Source organism: Dendrobates tinctorius, unplaced genomic scaffold (genome assembly GCF_039654945.1).
Source record: "Dendrobates tinctorius isolate UK_male_01 unplaced genomic scaffold, ASM3965494v1 ptg000084l, whole genome shotgun sequence".
Classification (NCBI taxonomy): Eukaryota; Metazoa; Chordata; class Amphibia; order Anura; family Dendrobatidae; genus Dendrobates; species Dendrobates tinctorius.
The window spans coordinates 48413367-48439596 of NW_027361752.1; the positions used below are offsets into that span (position 1 = coordinate 48413367).

Sequence of the window (26230 nt, forward strand, 5' to 3'; positions counted from 1 at the left end):
TGGGGGATGAAGCTCCAGTTGGGCCTATTCTAGAGTTTCTACAGGCGGGAATACAACTTGGGTTGGCAGCTAGTACTCTCAAGGTTCAGGTTTCGGCCTTGGGTGCCTTGTATAATTGCAGCCTAGCATCCAATAGGTGGGTGTCCCGTTTTATAAGATCCTGTAGTAGATCTAGACCGGTCATAGTCCAAAAAATTCCTCCATGGGACCTGAATCTAGTCTGAGGCTCTAACCAGAGACCCATTCAAACCCTTACAAGAGTTGTCACCAAAACTCACGCTTAATACGGTGTTGCTAGTGGCCTTAACATCAGCCCTCCATACACTTAGGTTTTTGAGGACAGAGTAGTTCTAAGACCAGATCCGGCCTATCTCCCAAAGGTAGTTTTTAAGTTCCATAGGAGCCAGGAGATCACCTTTCCATCGTTCTGTAGCAACCATAAGAATCCAGGGGAGAAAAAGTTCCATACGTTAGATGTGAGAAGGTCCATGTTGCAGTACTTCTCCATGACTAGTCAGTGGAGGATAGATCAGTCCCTATTTGTAGCCTTCCAGGGTAGCGGAAAAGGGTAAGGGGTAGCTGAAAGTACCACTTCCAGATGGATCTGGGAGGCCATTAGTTTATCCTACTCTGCGAGTGACGCTCCAGTTCCTGAAGGCATCAAGGCTCGCTCCACCAGAGCCATGGCTACCTCCTGGGCAGAAAAGGCAGAGGTATCGATTTGATCAGATTTGTAAGGCCGCTACTTGGTCCTCACCATCGACCTTTTTCAAACACTACCGGCTAGATCTATCCTCCTTTGCTGACATAACCTTTGGTAGAAGGGTGCTGCAAGCGGTGGTCCCTCCCTAAGGCGTTTCATTCTCCAAAAGTCTCTCAGGTGTGCCATCATGGGAGAAGCGAAAACACCCAAGGTTGCTTACCGGTAGCTGTTTTTTCCTGAACCCATGACAGCATCCGTATACCCCCCCCCCCTTCTAACTCCTTTTTGTGTGCATTATAGTTTGGGTGTTTTTTGTTGATATAATGTGGCGATAGTTTTACCATGTGGACTAATCAAGGGGGCCTCTCATGCCCTGTAAACCAACTGAAGCAGAGAGAGGTACCGCCTTTTTATTTTCAATAGGTTTCTTGTCCTGACTGGGCAGATCCCCTCTCTCAGGAGTGCTGTCATGGGTTCCGGAAAAAACGACTACCAGTAAGTAACCTTGGTGTATTCCTCTCTCGCTGTATGTTACTATGGTTGGTCCTTTCCGATTGGCGTGTCTTCGTTTCTGTCTCTCCCCCCTCCTCGCTTGCTCTACGCATTCCTTGCGGTGAATTTCGGCGATCGCGTAGAGTTTTCGCGCATTCGAAAGGCATCTCACACGTGCGCAGTATGCTTTGCCCAACTGTGGGCAACGCCGAAAAGCAGTATTGCGCATGCGCCGACATACGCAATTGCTTTCTATGTACTGGAAGTATTTTGCGGCCATTTCTGTGTTCCCTGACGCTGAAAACCTTTCAAAAGCTCTGGAGAGAAGACTTGAAGAATAGCAAAGTTCATCACTGGGGAAAAAGTCTTTGTTATTCTTTCGGTCTTCTCTCCAGGGTGTTTGAAAGGTCTCCAGCGGCAGGGAACATACAAAAAAAGGCAGCAAAATACTTCCGGGCCATAGAAAGCAATTGCGTATGCTGGCGCATGCGCAATACTGCTTTTCTGCTTTGCTTACATTTGGGCAAAGCAAACTGCACACGCGTGAGATGCCATTTGAATGTGCACACACGAAAACTGTAGGCGATCTGTGATATTCACAGCAAGGAAAACTTACAGCAAGCCGAGGAGGGGGGGAGAGACGGAAACTAAACCACGGCAATCGGACTGGACTGAACAGATTACCATACAGCGCTGGAGGAATAAAAAAAAGGTATTTATGGATGATACATGGGGAGCCATGTGGTATCAGAAGTAGTTGTGTAATGCATCGGTGACACTAAATTAAATGATATTTTTAGCTGGTAGCCCAAAAAAGTGCTGACAGGTTCCCTTTAACTAATCTCTCCATATCCAGGTAACGCTAATGCACACTGTACACTCGGCCTATAGTATACGTTGCACACTTTGCACGACAGATACTGTAAATGATTTTTTTGTGCAGCACAAAAAAAAAATCTAAATTCTCTGTTGTGCATCATCTTGTAAAAGTTTGCCAATCGGCGGTTGTATCATGCAGCCAGCTGGTCAATGTAAAACAGTGTTCCCCAACTCCTATCCTCAAGAGCCACCAACAGGTCATATTTTCAGGATTTCCTTAGTATTGCCCAGGTAATAATTGCATCATCTGTACAGCCAAGAATTCCATCACTTGTGCAATACTAAGGAAATCCTGAAATCATGACCTGTGTGTGGCTCTTGAGGACCAGGAGTTGGGGACCACTGATGTAAAAGGACTTTCAGACATATTTTTCTAAATTACATTGCATTTTCTTTTCTACTCAGGATTTCTTAAAATATAGATGTCTCACTCCAGACTGCAAAGGATTCACTTCTCATATTGTAATATTTGACTCCATGGCACAAATAAAATGCGAGGTACGTGTGGGTTTTTTTTTGTTTGTTTTTAATCCTTCCCACTACTGTTTGCTCAGATTGATTGCAAGCTTTTATATATTTGGAGAGGATTATAGTGAGAGGTCAGCTGTGTTTACATCGCTGTTTTAATGGTTCTGTCACAGAATCCGGTATTTTTTAGTTATAGTTTTGCAGGCACCTCTATTCTTGCCATCGAATATTTTTAAAACCTAAAAGCTGCTTATATAACTTGGTGGTGGAGCTGCAAGGAAATCTGATGACTTACTAAGGCTAGTTTCACATTAGCGTATGGCTGAGGTGCCAGAGGGCTGCGGGCTTCCTCTGTGAAGCTCTACCCCCGGCCGCACCTCCTCCGGTCAGCTCCGCCTCTGTCGGAGCGCACCAAAATGCAACATGCTGCGTTCGGCGCAGGTCGCCGCACCATCAAAAAGACGCATGCGGAGGCATCTGCATTCATCGGCATGGCCTGCGTACCTAATGCTAAAGATAGGGTACGCATGCCGACAGAACCGGGGCAGAATGGAGGAGGCGTGGCTGGGGGCGGAGCTTCACTGAGGAAGCCCGCAGCCCTCCGCACTTCGGCCATACGCTAGTGTGAAACTAGCCTAACAAGTTTCACCACAGCTCTCTGAAGGGTCCAAGCAAAGAGATTCTCCTAATGATGGATTGTCAAAAGTGTGGGATCCCTTTTTAGGATTCAGTTTTAATTTCTCCTGCGCCTCATTGGGGGACACAGGATCATGGGTGTTATGCTGCTGCCACTAGGAGGACACTGTGAACACAGAAAGCTTAGCCCCTCCTCTGCAATATACACCCTCCTGCTGGCTCTAATCGAAGCAGTTCTTGCTTAGTGTCTGTAGGAGGCACTTGGGTCAGGTCTTCAGACCCCAACGTTATTATTTTCCATTTTTATTTTTTACTTCACATAGTGAAGGGGCGACGGGTCCCTTCAGGGTTCCGATCTCCCAGAATCATCAGGTGAGAACGCGGAGTGTCGCCTGGTATGATTGTCACCGAAGAGGATAGCCGGGGAATAAGCTAGGCAACCAGAAGACCAGAAAGGTTGGTAACTAAGCGGATTGCAGACCCCTAAAACTAACAGCACAACTAAAATTAGCCGTGGGACATACCTACTATGCCCTCGACGCCTTGGCAGAGCCAAAGAGTTAACTAATACTAAAGCAAGAAAGGGGAAAGCTAAACTGCCCCGGAGTAGAACCCCAAAGGAATAGATAGCTCTCAAACATATATTGCCGGTGAGACAAGATGAGGCACAAACACAGGCAGAAAATGGAGTAAGCAAATGATGGGACCCAAACTGTCTAGATAGGACAGGAAAGATACTGTCTGCAATCACGCAAAAACCCTAAGAAAAATCCAACACTTCTGATACGCAAAAATACTGAGGCCACACGACCTCTCCCCCACTAGATCAGCATTCTGGTGTGAACTGGAAGCAGAGCAAAAGATACTGATATAACAGGGGACTAGCAATTCTGAACAGACTGACATAAGCTGTTGCATATGGAATGGGGTCCAGCACTGGTCCCAGCAGGGAACAATGCTCAACCCACACAGCAAAGCAGAGAGAGGCAAAAACTGGATCAAATGGAAAAAGATTCCAGCAAACAAATAACTTATCTGAGCGATGCAGGACCAAGCAGGGGGCAAGTGGACTTCAAAATGCACAGGAAGAAAACCAAATCAACAGCAACAACTGAAGGAAGCTTGCTGACTTAAATCTTCCCAGTCTGTAACACCTGACCTCCACTCATCCTCTTCAGGTGATTGACTTCTGTCAACCCGACCAGCTCCATTACCCACAGCAACCACCAGAGGGAGCCCAAACTCAGAAGTCAGGTTAAGAGTGTTCACAACAGTCGCCTCCCCGTACCCTCTCCTGCACCGACTGGAAGCCATGCCTGAGCTCACCTTAACAGCGACTGGTTCCTTCATGGTCCCGAACTCCCCACACCAGCAACAGGCGAGCACATGGAGTGTCGCCTCTTTGTATCCTGGAGCCAGGCCTATAGCCAGACAACTTGCCCTGTCCCAACCTAAGGGAGTGAACCCACAGGATGTACAGAGGCCCCCCAATGGTGTCCGTGCAGCCCCCATTGCATCACCACTGATTGAAAGCGGATGATGAAAGGAGGCAGAAAGTCTCTCTCCACCCCCTGTCTATTGGGATGGTGGATTGAGAGGAAAATCTAGGACCAGCACACCTGCAGCTCCGGCTCTGCTGCTACTTCAGCTGGCGTCTGTGAGTATGGCTGCAGCTGGTCAACGGAAGGCTTCATCTGGGCGCAGAAAGGGGGTCCTGGTCCCTGGGGCTAGCGCCGGAAATCTGATTCAAGGTATCCCGGCAACCGGTGGTGTCCTCCTCTCCGCTATCGGTCCCCCTCAGCTTGCGCCCTGGCCGGCGCTAGGGTTCTGATCCCGAGAGGGGGGGAGGTGCTCCGGCGGTGTCCTCCCTTTCGGCTGGCACCAGTAATTTAGTCCCCGGCTTCTAGCTGTACTAGGCTGCGATTTACTTAACTCCGCCCACCGCGGGCGGTGCCCACACTTCTGGCGCTTCTTGTCCCAAACGAGAAGCGCCCTCATATTCTCAGCGGCCATCATCCTACACCTCCGGCAGCGCAGGATGAGGAGCCTTGTCACCGGTACCTGCGGGGACATCCGGAATGGCAGCGCCGACAGAAGCGCTGCGAGGGTTGCGGACAGTGACCTCTTTCCTGGGGACACAAGACGCAGGACCTGGGTAAGCTGCAAAGACGGCTTCACCCCTTCTCTGCACATACTCTCTCAGTACATCTTTCCAAGGGCGTACACTATGGCTCAATCTAAGGCAGGGTCTCAAACTCGCAGCCCTCACCTCATGGGCCCTCGGGACAATAGTTTGCAGCCCTCACCTCGGCCTGGATCACACATGCAAGAAACACAGCCGAGTCTCGCATGTGACATCCCAGTCATACGTATTACCGCTCATTAAGGTCATGAATATGGATGCCACTCCACTCTCATATGCGTGGCGCCCATATTCATGAGCTTAATGAGCGGTACCACGTGACGCGTGACCGCGCGCTCATACAGGAAGATGTCGGCGCTGGACCATCTGAGCTGCAGCAGGAGGAGGTGAGTATGATGATGGCTAGACAGTCACAGCAGCCTGCTGTCAGCTGGCAAGGCGAGTCACACTCACAACACATGCAGCGGGAGCAGCCAAGCAGGGACCGGACCGCGCCACAGACTCGGGTGCGCCGGGTTCAGAATGAGCGGTGGGGCGGTGTGGTATATTGCTATCAGAGGTGGGACATCAGCCGGCCTTATTGCGAACTTGCGCCATTACCCCGGGCTCAGAAGCGGAGGCGGCCGCAGAAATTGCTGCTCAGCGGGACAGAAAAAAAAGCGGAAAAGACGCATCGGCTAACCCTGAAACACTGACGCCAAGTTGAATCATCTATTACACAACCCCAAACGTGTCTTTTTCAAAGCCTGCAGTGAAGAGAAAGTTTGGTGATGAGCAACTATATTAGTCAGCAACTATATGTGGTTTCTTCAGTCTTCTATATCTGCTGTATTATGATTTTCATATTATTTATTTATTTATTTTTTTCTTATGATTTTGTTAATTTATTATTTTTTAACACAAAATAAGATGAAAAAATAAAGACATTTGATAACATTGGAATGTTTTTGTAAGTGCCTTTCTTGTGGAAAACCTGATGCGGCCCAGCCTCACCCAAATTCTACCTCCAGCGTCCCCTGAGTAAACTGAGACCCCTGATCTAAGGCATCCAAAAAGGCTGTGTTTTTTGCCTCATGTACCACTTGCAATACTTCCTTGCCCCAAGGCCACAATACTCCATTCTGAACGGCCTGTGACCCGGTATGCGCCCAGGAGCCACCCGCCGCTGCTACCGACCCTAGTGGACCTTGTCCCCCTGAGTGGACTACGTCCCTGTCACGGTCTATGGCTTCTCTGGCCAAGGCAAAAGATTCTCTCTGGGGCATCAGTTTGTCGGTTGCGGAGACCTCTTTCGACAGACTGGAACTGTCGACCAGCAGGGTTCGTACTCTATGAAAAAGTGCTCACGTTCCTAGGAAAAGGACCCATAACACGCCCCCCGAGCTTTCTCGTGCTTCGGCGTCCATGAGTTCAGTTTCTCGCTCCCCCTCTCCAAGAGTTCACAGCGAACATGATTCAGAATGAGTTTGATACATCTTTAGACCAGGACTCGCAGAACTATCACGAGACACTTTATACCCTCATTGAGTTAGTCAACAAGACTCTGAGGGTGGACGAGGAATCTATAACTATCTCGGATCACTCAGTGTCTTTTAAGAGGGCTAAACGTCCTCACAGGGTGTTTGGCAATCACCCTGACTTTCAGGACATTGTTCAGAGACATAGGGATTGACTGGACAACGGTTCACAGGCAGAAGCCTATTGAGTCTAGATATCCCTTCGCTCCTGATTTGAGGAAGGATTGGTTACAGTCCCTTTCAGTGGATCCTCCTGTATCGCATCTTGCATCCAAAACGCTTCTATCCTTGTCTGATAGTTCCTCAGTCAAAAATCCCACTGACTGTCAAATTGACTACCTTGCTCGGTCAGTCTTTGAGGCCTCTGGAAGCGCGCTCTTCACATCCTTTGCCGCAACCTGGGTGGCTAAGGCTATGGTCCACTGTGCAGAGACTTCAACCGCAGCCATTCATGACAGTAATCTTCCCCCTGAGGCAGCAATCCTCGCTATCCAGATATCTCGGGCCGGGTATTTCATGGTAAACACTTCTTTAGATGCGGCCAATTGCGCTGCACAGGCAGCAGCAAATGCCATCACAATCAGGAGGGCACTATGGCTCATAGAGTGGCGAGCGGATTCTGTTTCCAAAAAGTCCTTAACCTCTCTGCCTTACCAGAGCGGGCGTTTATTTGGAGAAAAACTGGATCAACTTATCTCCGACGCTACCGAAGGGAAGAGTAAATTCCTTCTCCAGCAAAGGCCCATTCGGCCGTTTCAGAGTCAACAACAGGTTCGGACCTGGCCTTTTCGCAGCAATACTAGCAGCTGGTCCTCTACAACTGTCTCTTCTGGATCAGGTCGGCCTCCACTTAGGGATGGAGGCTCCCCTCCCCCGACATGGTTTTTCCTGTCTTCTCTTTCCCCCCCCCCCCCCAAGTCAAAGGCAATTGCTTTTCTCCGTGCCATAGTTGCGCTCTGAAAGGATGGAGTCATTATCCTAGTCCCTCAGAACGAAAGGTTCACGGGTTTTTATTCGAATCTATTTGTGGTTCTGAAGAAGGGACGGTACAGTGCTGCCAATACTGGACCTAAAACTGTTAAACAGGTTCAGCAGAGTGCGACGTTTCAGAATGGAGTCTCTCCGCTCAGTCCAATACCATGATGGAGAAAGGGGAGCTCCTAGCATGCTTACCTTCACATCCCGATTTTTTTTTTTTTTTTTTTTTTTTTTATTTTCCCCCTCACCAAAGATTCCTACGCTTTGCGGTTCGCGAGGAACACTTCAGTTCGCAGCCTTGCCACTGCCCCCAGAGTCTTCACCAAGATCATGACGGCAGTCATGGCCATTCTTCACGCTCAGGGAGTGGTAGTGCTACCATATCTAGACAATCCGCTGATCAAAGGACCGTCTTTTCAGGCCTGCGCGGAGTGCATGAGTATCACGGTGGATTCACTTTCTCGCCTGAGCTGGAAGATGAACTTAGTCTTCTCCAGTACCAGCTCAGCAAATTTCCTTCTTGGGAACGATCCTGGACACTTCCCGAGGGTTGGTGATTCTCCCTCCAGAAAAGGTCTTAGCTTTACAGCGGTGAGCACGGATGCTCTCCCGCTCTTTTCCTCACGCCATACGATTCAGTATGGGGGTACTCTGCAAGATGGTGGCAGCGATAGAGGCGGTTCTATTCGCACAACTACACCTCCGCCCTTTGCAACATGCGCTTCTGATGCCTTGGGACAGGAACTCGTTCTCTCTCGACCATCCATTCCGTCTGCTTCAGCCGGTCAGGCGGTCCCTCAGGTGGTGGAGGCTGAAGTCTTCACTGGATCAAGGGAAGTCCTTTTTTCCAGTACGTTGGCTAGTGGTGACCAGCGACGTCAGTCTTCTTTACTGGGGTGCAGTTTTCCGCCATCACATGGCACAGGGACGTTTAGATGCCTAGCGCTTATCCCGTACCTCGACGACATCCTCATCAAGGCTCCGTCTCTGTCAGGCCCAGGAAAGTCTGTCCGTCGTCCTCGACTCCCTGGCCCGGTTCGGGTGGCTAGTCAACAGGAAAAAGTTCTGCCTTGTTCCGACTTAGTGCCTTGTCTTCCTAGGCATGCTGTTCGACACCCGACAGGCGAGAATTTTTCTCCCCAAAGAGAAGAGAGCAATCCTACAGCAGGGAGTTCGTTCTCTGCAAGGCCCTCATCTCCCTTCCTACTGTTCACCAATGAAGGTCCTGGGCAGAATTGTGGCGGGCTCGGAAGCGATCCCCTTTGCGCAATTCCACTCGAGACCACTTCAGCGGGCCATCCTTTCTCAGTGGGACAAGTCTGTCCTGTCCCTGGATCGTCTGCTTCGTCTCCCTTTCCAAGACAAGCAGTCTCTCAACTGGTGGCTGTCATCCCCCTCATTCTCCAGGGCCGGTCCTTCCTTCCCGTCCATTGGCAGGTTGTGACGACGGATGCCAGCCTTCTCGACTGGGGGATGGTTTTTCGCCATCTGACGGTTCAGGGGCGTTGGTCGGTGCAAGAGTCCTCTCTACCGATCATCATCCTCGAAATCAGGGCCATCCTTCTGCCCCTCAGTCTCTGGGAAAGGCTTCTCAGGGGTCTACCAGTTAGAGTTCAGACAGACAATGCTATAGCAATGGCATACGTCATTCACCAGGGAGGCACCAGGAGTTCCCTGGCGATGGCAGAGGTATCCAGGATCGCAGAGGCGACGGTTCCGGCAATATCCGCAGTGCATCTTCCCGGCGTGGAAAACTGGGCTGCCGATTTTCTCAGCCGTGAGGTCTCGCGGCAGGAGAGTAGTCCCTACATCAGGAGGTCTTCTGTCAGATTTGCCTTCGAGGGGGAACTCCGGATGTAAACCTCATGGCGTCCCGGATAAACAGGAAGGTCCCACGGTTAATCTCCAGGTCCCGCGACCCTCTTGCTCTGGGCGCTGATGCTCTAGCCATTCCCTGGTCGCAATTTGTGCTTCCCTACCTGTTTCCTCCTCTTCCCCTTTTTCCCAGGCTGTTGAAGAAGATCAAAGCGGAGGGGGTGCCAGTCATTCTGATTGCATCGGATTGGCCCAGATGGTCTTGGTTCACGGAGATCGTCAGTCTTCTGGTGGACGCCCTTTGCAGTCTCCCTGACAGGCCAGATCTTCTGTCACAAGGACTGATCTGCCATCAGAGTTCTCTGTCGCTCAATTTGACGGCGTGGCTGTTGAAACTGCGATTCCGAAAGCGTCCGGTTTTTCCGATCGGGTGATACATACCATGATCCAGGCTAGAAAGCCGTCGTCGTCCAGGGTCTATTATCGGACCTGGAAAGCCTATTTCTGCTGGTGCAAGTCCAATGACATTCCGTCGATGACTTTGTCGCCCCCTTCCATTTTGGCCTTTCTACAGGTGGGACTTGATGCTGGCCTTGCCCTTAGTTCTCTAAAGGGTCAGGTGTCCATCCTCTTTCAGAAGTCCTTAGCCTCCCGTTCTCAAGTTAGAACTTTCCTTCAAGGAGTGGCGCGTGCGGTTCCAACATACCGGAATCCCGGTGACCCCTGGGACCTCAATCTTGTTCTGGAGGTCATGAGGGGTTCTGCCTTTCAACCTCGCAGAGAGGTCTCCCTGTTTGTTCTGGCCTGGAAGGTGGCGTTTCTTGTGGCTATCGCCTCCATCAGACGTGTCTCTGAGTTGGCGGCTCTTTCCTGTCTCCCCCCCCCCCTTCTTGGTTCTTCAACAGGATAAGGTGGTGTTGCAGCCCCCCTGCCTTCTTTCCTTCCCAAGGTGGTATCCACTTTTTACTTGAATGAGGATATTGTCCTCCCTTCGTTCTGTCCTGCTCCGACTCATTCTCTGGAGCGTTCATTGAACAGGCTAGATCTGGTCAGGGTGGTGAGGATCTATCTGGCTAGTACCGCTTCCTTTAGGAAGACAGATCTCCTATTAGTCATTCCAGATGGTGCGCGAAGAGGCCTGCCGGCCTCCAAGGCTAAGAATGCTCGCTGGATTAGAACTGCAATTTTGGAGGCTTACTAGGTTAAGAACAGAGTGCCTCCTCCTGGGATTAAGGCCCACTCTACTTCGGCAGTGGGCGCCTTCTGGGTGGTACCCCATGGGGCATCCGCCCAACAACTTTGCAAAGCGGCAACCTGGTCTTCCACCCACACGTTTGCCAAATTTTACAAGGTCCTTACCTAGGCTTCAGTGGACGCCAGCCTAGGCCGAAGGATCTTGCAAGCAGCAGTGGTGAGTTCACCGACCTGAATGGAGTTTTTTTCTGCCGTTTTCCCTCCCCAGGGACTGCTTTGGGACTTCCCATGGTTCTTGTGTCCCCAAATGAAGCGATAGAGAAAACAGGATTTTTGATTGCTTTCCGTAAAATCTGTTTCTCGGAGCCTTCATTGGGGGGACACAGCACCCTCCCATGTTTTATGACTTCTGTTCTTTCTCCTGTGTTCTATTGTTAGTTTGAGTTGTCTGTTTTTTCTATCTTGTTGCTTCTCCTACTGCTTTCTCACTAACTGATTAACATAGTGCCAGTCAGTAGGTTGTATACTGCAGAGGAGGAGCTATTTTTTTTTAATGTGCATAGTGTCAGCCTCCTAGTGGCAGCAGCATACACCCATAGTTCCTGTGTCCCCCACTGGAGGCTCAGAGAAACATATTACGGTAAGCAACCAAAAATCCTGTTTTTTTGTGTACTCACCGTAAAATCCTTTTCTCCGAGCCAATCATTGGGGGACACAGCAACCCACCCTGTTAGCCTGTTGGCTTATGTTTTGTTCTTTAGTTTTGACATACTTTATTTTTAATAGGAGTTCCTACCAGGGCTGTGGAGTCGGAGTCGTGGAGTCGGAGCTCATTTTGGTGGAGTCGGAGTTGGAGTCGGTATAAAATGGACCGACTCCGACTCCTAAAATATATAATAAATTGGGCACAGTAGTTCAATGCAGGATGTGCTGAATATTTTTTCATAGGAGTTTGGGAAAGTTATGAAATGTCCTATAAATGGCTGTTCTATTCCTGATCTAAGGCTACATTCACACACAGCGTTTTTCCTGTGTTTTTTGAGGATACGTTTTTCAGCTGCAAAAGTTGATCAACTTTTTAAAAAACTGCATCACCTGAAAGGTTTTTGAGCTCATAGATAATGTTTTCAATAGCAAAAACAGATTAGAAATCTGCTCTATCTATCCATTTATCCATATCTGTCTATCCATATCGTATCTGTACCAAAAAGAATGAAAACCGGGTAGTACACCAATATATATTCTGTTCTATCTAAATATCTTGATTATTGGATCATAAAAATGATTAAATGTCTGAGGTTCACATTGTACTACAATAAATTTTTCACTTAAATATAAGCAATATATGTGGGAGTCGTGGAGTCGGAGTTGGAGTCGGAGTCGGTGTAAGGGAAATTGAGGAGTCGGAGTCTGAGTCGGAGTCGCAGGTTTGGCTTACCGACTCCACAGCCCTGGTTCCTACTGCTTTGTTACCGAACTGGTTCGATTAGAGCCAGCAGGAGGGTGTATAGTGCAGAGAAGGGGCTAATCTTTCTGTGTTCACTTAGTGTCCTCCTAGTGGCAGCAGCATAACACCTATGGTCCTGTGTCCCCCAATGATTGGCTAGGAGAAAAGGATTTGACGGTGAGTACACAAAAATCCCTATTTTTCCTTATATTATTTTTTTTTTTTGTAAAGTTTGAAGATAAAATTGTAAAGAAGAGAGAACCACAGAAGCCAGCAGCAAAAAATAAACTTGCCAGGTAAGGTTTAGCATTACTTGTAGATATAACTGTTCAGTCTCCATTTACAATGCGTCTACGGAAATGTATATTTTTTTTTTAACTCTCTTTATTGAAGGATTCCACAACATAGTATATCAAACATAGAACATTACAATATAGATTCAGAGTGATTCATAGTAACATCAAGCAAAACAATTACAACGCAATATTCTTACTCAGCACAGTATATCATTCGTTGCATCCTTTAGCTTACAGGGTCTATTTAGGATCCGTGAGCTCGTATCAGTTCAGATTATAGAAGATACACATTCTAAAATTCACATAAATCAAAGCTTGCATGGTCTAGAAGTGATACACATTATGGACCATATCTCGAAATCGAAGAAACCATATAATTGGGAGCCAAGTGTGTTAAAGGGGAGTCGCACCACCTTTCCCAAATCCTATGGAAGTTCTGGGGACATTTCCTGATTTTATATAATATGTTCTCGCAGGAAATTGTCATTCACCAATTTCTTCCACTGATTAATTGCGGGGGATCTCATTCCTATCCATCTCAACACCACTGCCTTAGCCATAAATAAAACTTCTCCGAGAAATATTCTATCATAATGAAGCCACATCTCTTCATCCACAACACCCAGGAGACATAATTCCGGAGTGCATTGAATCGGTATTCCCAATATTCGTTCCACCGTATACATGACATCTCTCCAATACCCCCGTATGCTACCACAGCTTCTGATAAGGTGCCAAAAATCCGCTCCCGATTCCCCACATCTATGGCATTCATCCGTTGCCCTTCTGCCGAATTTATAAAGTCTGCTTGGGGTCAAATACGACTGGTGAAGAATATACAATTGGATCAATTTGTTGTTTGCAGCTGGTAACACCATCGTGTGTGCCGCCAGGGCGTGATTCCACTGTTCATCAGTGATAGAAGGAATCAAGCGGCGCCATTTACTCTCTCCAACGAGCTGATTGGAGGCAATCTTAGAGTTCAATAAAAAGGTGTAAAGAGAGGAAATCATCCCTGTAGGTCCCTGAGTTGATAATATTCCTATCAATGGGTATTTAGATATTCTCATTCTAGGAAGCGGGAATTGATGCATTTATGGCGTGTCTCAGCTGCAGATATCTATAGAATTCTCTATAAGAGACTCCAAAACTCACATGCATTTGTTCAAACGATAATAAAATTCCATTTTCAAAAATCTGATTAAGTGTTATTATTCCATTCTGTTTCCAAAATTTTGGATCCTGTAAGTTCTTAAGGTGTGGGTACTCAGGATTATCCCATAACAGAACATCCCCAATCTGATCAGTAAATTTGACAATACGCTTACTTTCTTGCCAAATTTTTATCGCTAATTTATGTGCAAATAACAATCCCTGGGGGGATTATATGAGCCCTCCAATATTGCCCACGATGTATGTCCATTCAGGAAGTTCACTAGATGTGCCTCTGCATTACTGAATCCTGAGCCAATTAACCAGTGTTTTAGATGATGCAATTGGCCAGCTAAATAGTATAAGTACAAGTCTGGGAGAGCATAACCACCCTGATTTTTGGGCCTCTGCAGGGATCCAGTACTCAACCTAAGTCTAGACGATCCCCATACAAATGTTGCCATCATACTATCTATTTGTTTAAAGAAACCATTAGGAACTCTTATTGATATGTGCTACAGCATATATAAGCCTTTGGGAAGAATTATCATTTTGATTAATCCTATCCTACCCGCAACAGATAGGGGAAGTTTGGACCATGTCTCAAATTTTTTTTCTGATCGTATCTTCCAGGGGGTAGATATTATCTTTAAAGTCGTTGATTGGGTTCTGATTTATTATGATACCTAAGTATTTAAATTTTTGTACTACCTGTAGGCCACATAGCATAGGCACAGATATGTTCTCTATCAGCATGATCACAGATTTGCCCCAGTTGATTTTAAGACCGGATAGTTCCCCAAATCGATTAATGAGGTCAATTGCCCTTGGCAAGGATTGGTCTATTTTATCCAGAAAACGTATTAGATCATCAGCATATAATCCCACCTTATCCATCCTGGAGTTTATATTCCTTCCACCCCAGCATCCTGTCTGATCCTCATTGCAATCGGCTCAATCGCAAGAGCAAAGAGCATTGGGGACAATGGGCAGTCCTGTTTAGTCCCCCTGCTCAACTCAAAATAATCCGATAATAGGCCATTAACGAGGATATTTATGGTAATGTATTTAATTAGCAACAGATACAGTAAAGCAAATGTAGCAGCTATGCTGTAAAATACAGCTGCGAATGAGGAGATCATGCACTGATCATTAAAGGATCTACTCAGATTTCCTTAGAATGCAACAAGTGTATGAGATGAGAACAACCGATCACACGTTTCCTGGTAGGTATCCGGAGATATGACGTCACTGGGCCACTCACCTCCTGATTTCGAAGTTAGCGGAGACAGGATACCTCTTCAGGGTCCTTTTAAAAGGCAAAAAGAGATGGCGCCCGTAAACATTCTTATAGCTCCCCTGTCTTGCAGCTGTTTGTCTGGTGAAGCTGCAGCCTCTTATGATGTTTGAGGCACCTTGCCCCTCCATATTGCTCATGATTACTGCATACATGTCTGTGGCCAACTGCTTATGCTGAAACCTCATCTAGATATTCTGATGAGGCATAAGGCCCAATACCTTAATTTGCACAATGTAATGTATAGTCGTTAATTTGAAATTTTATGTTTCTCTCCCAAGCAACAAAATCAATAAAACAAAGTATGAAAATAAATTTGAGCGCAAGAAAGCTATAGAAGAGCCTGTAGAAAATCCTGATGACAGTAAGAAGCAGCCCGAAGAAGCAGTCTTATGTGAAGCAGCTGGTATGTGACTCCCTGATCCCTCACTTCTCTTCTTTCTCAGACCCTCACTACTTTTCTTTTCCAGACCCTTCTCCTCTCTGCCCCCTTTCTCTTCTCCCTGCCCCTTCCTCCTCTCTTCTCCCTGCCCCTCTTTCTGTTCTCCCTGCCCTTCTTTCTGTTCTCCCTGCCCCTCTTTCTGTTCTCCCTGCCCCTTCCTCCTCTCTTCTCCCTGCCCCTTCCTCCTCTTCTCCCTGCCCCTTCCTCCTCTCTTCTCCCTGCCCTTCTTTCTGTTCTCCCTGCCCCTCTTTCTGTTCTCCCTGCCCCTCTTTCTGTTCTCCCTGCCCCTCTTTCTGTTCTCCCTGCCCCTCTTTCTGTTCTCCCTGCCCCTTCCTCCTCTCTTCTCTCGGCCCCTTCCTCCTCTCTTCTCCCTGCCCCTTCCTTCTCTCTTCTCTCGGCCCCTTCCTCCTCTCTTCTCCCTGCCCCTTCCTCCGTTCTTCTCCCTGCCCCTTCCTCCGTTCTTCTCCCTGCCCCTTCCTCCGTTCTTCTCCCTGCCCCTTCCTCCGTTCTTCTCCCTGCCCCTTCCTCCGTTCTTCTCCCTGCCCCTCTTTCTGTTCTCCCTGCCCCTTCCTTCGCTCTTCTCCTAGCCTCCTCCCTCCTCCTTTCCTCACTGGCACCTTCCGTTTTCTCTCTAATTGTGAAACTTTATTTAATCTTCATTTTATTTATTTCTGCCTTCCTCCTTCCAGTGACTAACGGCCGCCGTGTTAAATGGGAACCATTATTGGCGCAAGTATTAAAGAAGGAGGGTCTGATAAAACATGGATGTCCTGGTTGCTTTCCAAGCTTCTGGGAATCAGTATGTGTTTGGAGGATTATAAGTCCTGAGAAGATGGAGGAGCTGGACAAAAATAGCAACGCACAGTCCAGTAGTAAAATGAAGAGTTTTCTAACCTATTTGTACAAATTAAATGATAGGGTGAAAACCCGAATATTTCTTTATTTGCTGAGCCTGCAAGATAAACATATAACTGTAAATCTGCACGACTGGCTCTTTATAGTAAATAATAAAGGTATGTTATGTATCTATTATCTAATAACACGATCTGTGCAAAACTTATCTACACTGTAACTCATATATTCTAAGAATTAGCATCTTTTTCTGGTACAGTAGTCTACTAATCTTTTTCTTCCCACCTTACCTGTTAACTAAATATCCTGTTTTGTACAGAAACTGTATCATTATCATATACGGTATAACTTCTCCCTTAACTTGGCCAATTTTTATTTATGATGTGCCAATGGAATATATATATATATATATATATATATATATATATATATATATATATATATATATATATGTGTGTGTGTATATATATCTATGAAAGATTGCATAAATGAGGTCATTCTTGATATATGGAGCTTATTAACAGTTGCAGAAATTTTAGCAAACTGTCTATTCCCCCCAGATTAGGTTGTTGCTGATTTTTTTCCATGATTTTTAAATATATACATTTTAATATCCCTAAAAAATCTTTATAAAACATTATATACATATTATAACATATATAATTTTTTTTATTACTGTATGTATGTATGTATATGTATGTGTATATATATGTGTGTGTATATATGTGTGTGTGTGTATATATATATATATATATATATATATATATATATATATTATTTTTTTTTTTTTTTTTTTTCTTATTTGGGGGGTAGTAAAGCACAAAATAATGGAAGAAGCCCACCTAAATTGTACACATACATACTGCTTGTATGAATATGTAAATCTGTGACTTGTAAAAGTGGTATTCATTTCTTTTTCCCAAGGTTTGGAAGCAGCGGTAGAATTTCGAGATCGTAATAGAGAGCGTCTGAAAAACATTAAGCCTGAAAGCGTAATAAGTTTATGGAACGAAACCTATGGGAAGAACATAAACTATATGATAGAGGTTTCCACAGACAATCTGTTTGACGTTTTGTCCGCTATGAGTATAGAAGGTTTCCGGCTTTTCTTATGGCTTCTTGAAGATAACAAGCATATTGCATCAGAATGCGACCTGGAGAAAGAATTAGATAAATATTTCCAAGAGATGGGTGAGCAGCATTCTTATTTATTACTAGCTGAAGAGCCCGGCGCTGCCCGGGCATAGTAACTAACTGTGGTTAGTTATAGCAAATTATAATTATCCTCCATCCCATAGTCCTGTGCCCATATACCCATCACACTTCGTACTTTAACCCCCGGCACACTGCGATCAAACATGATCGCAGTGTTCCGGTAGCATAAGGGAGCCTTGCACAGGGAGGGGGCTCCCTGCATGCTTCCCTGAGACCCTCAGAACAACGCGATCTGAAAACGTCAACTTTTCCCGCAAAAAATAAGACCTCACATAACTCTGTGGGCCAAAATATGGAAAAATTATAGCTCTCAAAATGTGATGCAAAAACTATTTTTTGCAATAAAAAGCGTCTTTTCTCGTTCGCCTTATTGGGGGACACAGAGACCTTGGGTGTATGCTGCTGCCACTAGGAGGCTGACACTATGCACAAAAAAAGTTAGCTCCTCCTCCGCAGTGTACACCCCACCGACCGGCAGAGAATTCCTCAGTTTAGCTTAGTGTCAGTAGGAGGTGGACACGGGTCTTTTATTAGACCCATATCTACCTCGTCGTGCGTCGTTCCTTTTCAGGTTCTACGGAGGGATACAGAGTGAAAAGTCACATCTGTACTCCCACATGGAGTCTGCAAGTACGGCGTGTACTGCCACCCCGTATCCTTGCAGTTCTCCGCGGCAGGACCAGCCAGACGGACGCCGACACCAAGACATGCCAGCGACTCCAGGGGTCCTTGTCGCCAGTCTCCCTCCCACTCGCCTAAAAGAGCCTGTCGGTTGGATGAGACGCAAAGACTTCTTCAGACAGGTAATGGATCGTGGATGGGTGAGTATTAGGCCCCGGCTTCATATTTATTTTCCTGGCTGCCCATTCCCGACGGTCACCTCTTCAATGGCACAGGGGACCCCGGTTGTAGGCGCTGTGGTCGCTCGCAGTCGCCACAAGGCTATAGGCAGCTCAATGTTGCCGGGCATCCCCCCCCCCTTTCTGGGGACAGGGAGCACAGGGTTTTTTTCCCTATTGGGAGCGACTTGCGTCTGCGGAGTCCCTCTTTTTCGGACCTCCGCGCCGACCCCCTGCTGACAGGCGGCCGCCGCAACTAATTTAGGCCCCGGCTTCAGTTCGGGCCTACCGCTGCGTCGCGGCCACGCCCCCCGCCCCTTTCTTCTAAGCGGGCTTCTCTCCCGCTCTTCCCAGGCCCTCCCACCGCCTGTCCTTCACCTGCCCAGCCTGTCATTGGCTAGAGGGCGGTGAATCATTAACCCTGCGTGGTGCTCCGCCCTTCCTCCTCTCCTAAGGCGCGCTTTTTCTCAGGACGGCGCCATTTTCCCAGCCTGTTAGCTGGGCACCAACTCCTCACTGGACATCATCTTCTCCAGCTGGTTTTTTGTCAGGAGGGCTGTCGGCCGGATTTCGCTCTGACCTGCATCCACTGACAGGTCGCAGAGCATCGCTTCTGGGGACACCGGACCGTGAGTAGCTCTGCACTGCAGACTGACCCTTCTCCGCCCTCTGTCCCCCAACCTTCCGGCATTACCTCAGCTTTTCACTATGTCTAAGTCTGATCGTACCCGCTCTACCGCCCCCCCCCCTGCACTTTAGTCAAGTACTTTGCATGTTCTTCGTGCAATCGCAAACTTCCCTCAGGCCAGTCCACTCCCCTCTGCCTGGATTGTAGCAATCCAATTCAGCCTGACGCCGTCCAGGAGCCATCTTCGGCCCCAGGTGAGAGTGAGCCCCCCATGCCTGGCTGGGCCTCCTCGCTATCTCAATCAGTGGCAGACCTCACCAGGGTGTCTCAGTCCCTGGTGGCCGTTCTTGATAAGTTGCCCCTGGACTCTTCAGCAGGGCCAAGCAGGTCCCAAATTGTTCCATCTGAAGCAGCCAGCGGTAGTCGCAAAAGACCCAGGCAAGATTCCCAGCCGGAATCCTCTCCTAGTCCCATCTCACCGCATAGCCCTTCTCACCAGCCTCCCTCTCGGGCCTCCTCTCCCGAGTCAGGGGAAGCGCTTTCGGACAGGTCATCTGAGGGGATTTTAGAGCTGGATTCAGACCAGGATGCAAGCATGAAGGTCACAGTGCAGGACCTCATTGCTGCGATCCATCATACCTTCGATATTGCTGACTCCCCTGCGAAATCCTCAGATCAGGAGGTTTCGTTCAGACGGGCAGAAACTCCCTCCAGGGTTTTTCCTTTCCATTCCCAGTTTGGGAAAATTTTTACCAAGGAAAGAGAGGATCCGACCAGACGCTTTCAAAGAGGAAAACGTCTCGGCATACTCTACCCATTTGCTAAAGAGCTCACGGACAACTGGTCGGCCTCTCCCTCGGTCGATCCGCCCGTGTCCAGGCTATCCAATAACACGGTTCTCCCGCTTTCAGGCGTGGCGTCCCTAAAGGATTCTAATGACAGGATTGTAGAATCCCTGGCGAAGTCTGCCTTTGAAGCGGCTTCAGCGGCGGTGTGTCCAATCTTTGCTTCATCCTGGACAGCAAAGACCATAACCACGTGGGCAGACGACCTTCGGCAGGGCATCTTAGATAAGGCGCAACCGGAGTATTTGGCCAATCTCGCCAATCAGATCTCCCATGCTGGGGACTATCTTCTCTCCGCTTCCTTGGATGCTGCATCCTGTGCAGTTCAGGCGTCAAGCAACGTTATTGCAATTCGACGTACAATTTGGCTAAAGGCATGGCAAGCGGACTTGTCTTCAAAAAAGTCCCTCACTAACCTGCCCTTTCAGGGGGTGCGCCTCTTTGGGTCCCAATTGGACCAGATTATTAAGGACGCCACCGGAGGCACGAGTTCACTCCTCCCTCAGTCCAAGCCTCGCAGACCCCCACTAAGGCATCAGTTTCGACCCTTTCGGACTTTCCGCCGTTTCAATACGGCGGACAACTCCTCCAGCCAACAGAGACCGCAGGCTCGCCAGGAGAGAGAGAAAGTTTCCTTCAGACCCACTCCTTCCTGGCGACCCCACTCCTCCCAGGGCAGACCGTTCAGATCTAGATCTGGACGGTCTACTTCAGCATGACTATCATCGGGCACGCGAGGGGCCTTTCCAATTGGGAGGTCGACTTCTTTCCTTCAGGGACGTTTGGCTGGCCGCCGTGGAGGACGCCTGGGTCAGGGAGGTCGTATCCTCAGGATACAAGATAGAGTTCGCGTCTCTCCCACGGGATCGTTTCTTCGAATCCCGGCCTCCAAAGGATCCAGCCTTGATCCCGGGGTTCTCTACAGCTATCGCTGCTCTCCTCAGTTCCGGGGTGATTGTGCCCGTTCCCGAATTGGAGCGCTTCACGGGGTTCTACTCGAACCTGTTTGTAGTGCCGAAAAAAGACGGCGCAGTTCGACCCATCTTGGATCTCAAGCTGCTCAACAAGAGGGTCCGCCTTCGCCACTTCCGCATGGAGTCGCTTCGCTCGGTCATCGCCTCCATGGAGGAGCAGGAGTTCATGTGCTCAATAGACATCCAAGATGCCTATTTACATGTTACAATTTTCTCCGGACATCAAAAGTTCCTGCGCTTTGCGATTCGACAGCACCACTACCAGTTTGTCGCACTGCCCTTCGGTCTTGCCACCGCTCCCAGAGTCTTCACGAAGATCATGGCTGCGTTGATGGCTTTGTTGAGAGTCAGAGGCCTCGTTCTTTTCCCGTACCTAGACGATATTCTGATCAAGGCTCCCTCATTCCAACAGGCTCACCAAAGTTTGTCAATCGTCCTGGACACTCTTTCCAATTTCGGGTGGATCGTCAACAGGAAAAAGTCCTGTCTGGTTCCTACCCAACGCCTGGTCTTTCTAGGTCTTCTGTTCGACACTCGTCGGTCAAGGGTCTTTCTCCCACAAGAAAGATTCTCTCTCTGCAGCAGGAAGTACGATCGCTGCAGACCTCGCGATTCCCATCCCTCCGTACAGCCATGAGGGTCCTGGGAAAGATGGTCGCGGCGATAGAGGCAGTTCCCTTTGCCCAATTTCACGCCAGGCCTCTCCAGCAGGCCATTCTGTCGAAGTGGAACAGGTCGCCTCGGTCCCTGGATCGCCCTGTCCATCTTTCTTACCGGATCAAGCGGTCTCTCAACTGGTGGTTGTCGTCACCTCTCATTCTATCGGGTCGATCCTTCCTTCCCATTCACTGGCAGATAGTAACCACAGATGCCAGTCTCCTCGGTTGGGGTGCTGTGTTCCGCAACCACACTGTTCAGGGTCGATGGTCGGATCGGGAATCAGCGCTACCAATCAACGTTCTGGAGATTCGAGCGATCCATCTTGCTCTGGTCCACTGGGAAAGGCTCCTCAAGGGACTGCCGGTACGGATTCAGACAGACAACGCCACAGCGGTGGCATATGTCAACCGCCAAGGGGGAACACGGAGTGTTTCAGCCCTGGCGGAGGTGTCCAAGATTCTTCGTTGGGCGGAGATTTCCGTTCCGACAATTTCCGCGGTTCACATTCCCGGCGTAGACAACTGGGCCGCCGATTTTCTCAGCCGCGAGGGTCTCGCGGCGGGAGAATGGTCCCTACATCCGGAAGTGTTTCATCTGCTCTGCCTTCGGTGGGGAACCCCGGATGTAGACCTCATGGCGACTCGCCTCAACAGGAAAGTCCCACAATTCGTGTCCAGGTCTCGGGACCCTCTGGCAGTGGGCGCCGACACCCTGGCTGTTCCTTGGTCCCAGTTCGAACTTCCCTACCTGTTCCCTCCTCTGCCTCTTCTTCCCAAGCTGTTGAAGAAGATCAAGGCAGAAGGACTTCCGGTCATTCTCATCGCCCCGAATTGGCCCAGAAGGTCTTGGTTCGCGGACATTGTCAACCTTCTCGCGGACGCCCCCTGGAAGCTTCCAGACAGAACAGATCTGCTGTCTCAGGGTCCGATTTGCCACCCCAATTCTCGGCCGCTCAATTTAACGGCGTGGCTGTTGAGACCGAGGTTCTGAAACGAGCAGGATTTTCCGACCATGTAATTCAGACCATGATCCGAGCCAGAAAGCCATCATCTTCCAAGATTTACTACCGTACTTGGAAGGCCTATTTCACTTGGTGTGAGACCAATGACGTCGCGCCCATGTCCTTTTCGCTCCCTTCAGTCCTAGCGTTTCTTCAGGCAGGATTGGATGCGGGGCTTGCCCTCAGTTCCCTGAAGGGTCAAGTTTCGGCGCTGTCCATTCTGTTTCAGAAAACGTTGGCTTCCCGTCCTCAGGTTAAGACCTTTCTTCAGGGCGTGGCTCACACGGTCCCGCCGTACCGGGCGCCCGTGGATCCATGGGATCTTAATCTGGTTCTTGAGGTTCTGCAAGGTCCGCCCTTTGAACCCCTCAGGGATATTTCCCTTTCTCTCCTTTCTTGGAAGGTAGCCTTTCTGGTGGCCATCACCTCCGTCCGGCGCGTGTCGGAATTGGCAGCTCTTTCGTGCCGCTCTCCCTTTCTGGTTCTCCACCAGGATAAGGTAGTTTTGCGGCCTCCGCCCTCGTTTCTTCCGAAGGTGGTGTCCTCGTTTCACCTCAACGAGGATATCGTGCTACCGTCCCTTTGTCCGAATCCAACTCATCCCCGAGAGCGGTCCTTGAACAAGCTGGACCTGGTTAGGGCGGTAAGAGTCTATCTGTCTAGGACGACTTCCCTGCGAAAGACAGAGTCTCTTTTCATTATCCCTGATGGAGCGCGGAAAGGTCACCCGGCGTCAAAAGCCACCATTGCTCGCTGGATCAGATCGGCTATCCTGGAAGCCTACCGTGTTAAGCGTCGCGGAGCCCCTCCGAGTATCAGGGCCCACTCTACTCGAGCAGTGGGTGCCTCCTGGGCGGTGCGCCACAGAGCTTCCGCACTGCAGCTTTGCAAAGCTGCAACATGGTCATCGGTTCACACGTTTGTGAAATTCTACAGAGTCCACACCTACGCTTCGGCGGACGCCAGCCTAGGTAGACGGATTCTGCAGGCAGCGGTGGTGAGTCCGCTGGCCTGATGGAAGTTTGTTTCCCACCCCAGGGACTGCTTTGGGACGTCCCAAGGTCTCTGTGTCCCCCAATAAGGCGAACGAGAAAACAGGATTTTTGGGTTGCTTACCGTAAAATCTGTTTCTCGGAGCCTTCATTGGGGGACACAGCACCCTCCCATGTTTTACAGCTCCTGTTCTTACTTTGGTTGAATGGTTACAGTTGAGTTGTTTATGTTGTCAACCTATTCTGTTACTTCTCCTACTGCTTTCTCACTAACTGAGGAATTCTCTGCCGGTCGGTGGGGTGTACACTGCGGAGGAGGAGCTAACTTTTTTTGTGCATAGTGTCAGCCTCCTAGTGGCAGCAGCATACACCCAAGGTCTCTGTGTCCCCCAGTGAAGGCTCCGAGAAACAGATTTTACGGTAAGCAACCCAAAAATCCTGTTTTAGCATGTGACAGCTGCCAAACCTAAAAACCCGCCATAAATAGTAAATCAAACCTCCCGTTATCACCCCCTTAGTTAGGGAAAAATAATAAATTAAAAAAAAAAAAATGTATTTCCTTTTTTATATGATTGAGGTTAGGGCTAAAGTTAGGGTTCGGATTAGTGTTAAGGGTGTGTTGGGGTTAGGGTTGGAGTTAGAATTGGGGGGTTTCCACTGCTTAGTCACGTCAGGGGCTCTCCAAACGCAACATGGCGTCCGATCTCAATTCCAGCCAATTTTGCGTTGAAAAAGTCAAATGGAGATCCTTCCCTTCTGAGCCCTACCGTGCGCCGAAACAATGGTTCCTCCCCCACATATGGGGTATCAGCATACTCAGGACAAATTGCACAATAACTTTTGGGGTACAATTTCTCCTGTTACCCTTGGGAAAATAAAAAAAAAATTGGACCTGAAGTAATTTTTTTGTGAAAGAAGTTAAATATTTTTTTTTTTTTAAACATTCAAAAAATTCCTTTGAAGCACCTGAAAGATTAATAAACTTCTTGAATGTGGTTTTGAGCACCTTGAGGGGTGCAGTTTTTAGAATGGTGTCAGTTTTGAGTATTTTCTATCATATAGACTCCTCAAAGTGACTTCAAATGTAATGTGGTCCCTAAAAAAAAAAAAAAAAATGTTGGTGTAAAAATGAGAAATCGATGGTCAACTTTTAACCCTTATAACTTCCTAACAAAAAAAATTTTGGTTCCAAAATTGTGCTGATGTAAAGTAAACATGTGGGAAATGTTACTTATTAAGTATTTTGTGTGACACATCTCTGATTTAAGGGCATTAAAATTCAAATTTGGAAAATTGCTAAATTTTCGCCAAATTTCCATTTTTTTCACAAATAAACGCAAGTTATATGAATGAAATTTTACCACTATCATGAAGTACAATATGTCACGATAAAACAATGTCAGAATCACCGGGATCCATGGAAGCGTTCCAGAGTTATTACCTCATAAAGGGACAGTGGTCAGAATTGTAAAAATTGACCCGGTCATTAACGTGCAAACCACCCTTGGGGGTAAAGGGGTTAATGGAAGCTTCCAACAGGTCCTCCGTTTTGCCAAAACATGGATTATTGAAACCTGGTGAGAGGTGTAATGCACAGACATCAGGACTCCTCTATAGCTTTCATTTACCCTACTGGTGTTGTCTAAATAAGAAATTCCTCTTAAAATAGATATACAACTCACAGAATGTTTCCACTTGATATATTTTCAGCAGTTATTTTTTTACCTTCAGTTTATCAGTATGAATATCCCCGACTAATGTAGGTTTGTAACACTTTTCTTACAGATATACCACGGGGTCAAATTCCCAAGCAATCCTTAGATAAGTACAATGTAAGTTGGTCACTTGTTCATTCGTTTTGATTTTGAAGCCCTGTAATTAGTGATGAGCGAGCATGCTCGTTACTAGAGTTTGCATCAGGTGCTCGGGTACATACCCTTAATCGTGTGTGCTCTAGTGAAATGTTTGCGTCTTCGCGCCCGAATGCAGGGATTGCCTGTGTATTTCAGGCATCCTCGCGGACATTTCACTCGAGCACCCGAAATACTGGGTTTGCCATGTTTAGCAATGTGCAGATGGTGAGGTATGAGGAGATCCAGGAGAGGACAGGTTCTGTGATGGCAAGAGAAGATCCAGGGGAGGGTCTGTGATGGCAAGAGAAGATCCAGGAGAGGACAGGGTCTGTGATGGCAAGAGAAGATCCAGGAGAGGACAGGGTCTGTGATGGCAAGAGAAGATCCAGGAGAGGACAGGTTCTGTGATGGCAAGAGAAGATCCAGGAGAGGACAGGTTCTGTGATGGCAAGAGAAGATCCAGGAGAGGACAGGTTCTGTGATGGCAAGAGAAGATCCAGGGAAAGGCCAGGGTCTGTGATGGCAAGAGAAGATCCAGGAGAGGACAGGGTCTGTGATGGCAAGAGAAGATCCAGGAGAGGACAGGGTCTGTGATGGCAAGAGAAGATCCAGGAGAGGTCAGGGTCTGTGATGGCAAGAGAAGATCCAGGAGAGGACAGGGTCTGTGATGGCAAGAGAAGATCCAGGAGAGGACAGGGTCTGTGATGGCAAGAGAAGATCCAGGAGAGGACAGGGTCTGTGATGGCAAGAGAAGATCCAGGAGAGGACAGGGTCTGTGATGGCAAGAGAAGATCCTGGAGAGGACAGGGTCTGTGATGGCAAGAGAAGATCCTGGAGAGGACAGGGTCTGTGATGGCAAGAGAAGATCCAGGGGAAGGCAGGGTTTGTGATGACAAGAGAAGATCCAGGGAAA

The 26230-nt window shown here is 48.2% G+C and overlaps 1 protein-coding gene across 3 annotated transcripts in view; it reads left to right on the plus strand.

Annotated features, from left to right (window-relative positions):
• TTC3 (tetratricopeptide repeat domain 3) overlaps window positions 1–26230 on the plus strand; it is a 235425-nt gene that overhangs the window by 162115 nt on the left and 47080 nt on the right. For all 3 annotated transcript variants that reach the window (XM_073584665.1, XM_073584666.1, XM_073584667.1), the window contains 6 exons: window positions 2480–2572; window positions 12504–12568; window positions 15299–15423; window positions 16149–16472; window positions 17236–17502; window positions 25250–25296. In XM_073584665.1, coding sequence (XP_073440766.1) covers window positions 2480–2572; window positions 12504–12568; window positions 15299–15423; window positions 16149–16472; window positions 17236–17502; window positions 25250–25296 — 921 coding nt within the window. The remainder of the gene's footprint in view (window positions 1–2479; window positions 2573–12503; window positions 12569–15298; window positions 15424–16148; window positions 16473–17235; window positions 17503–25249; window positions 25297–26230) is intronic.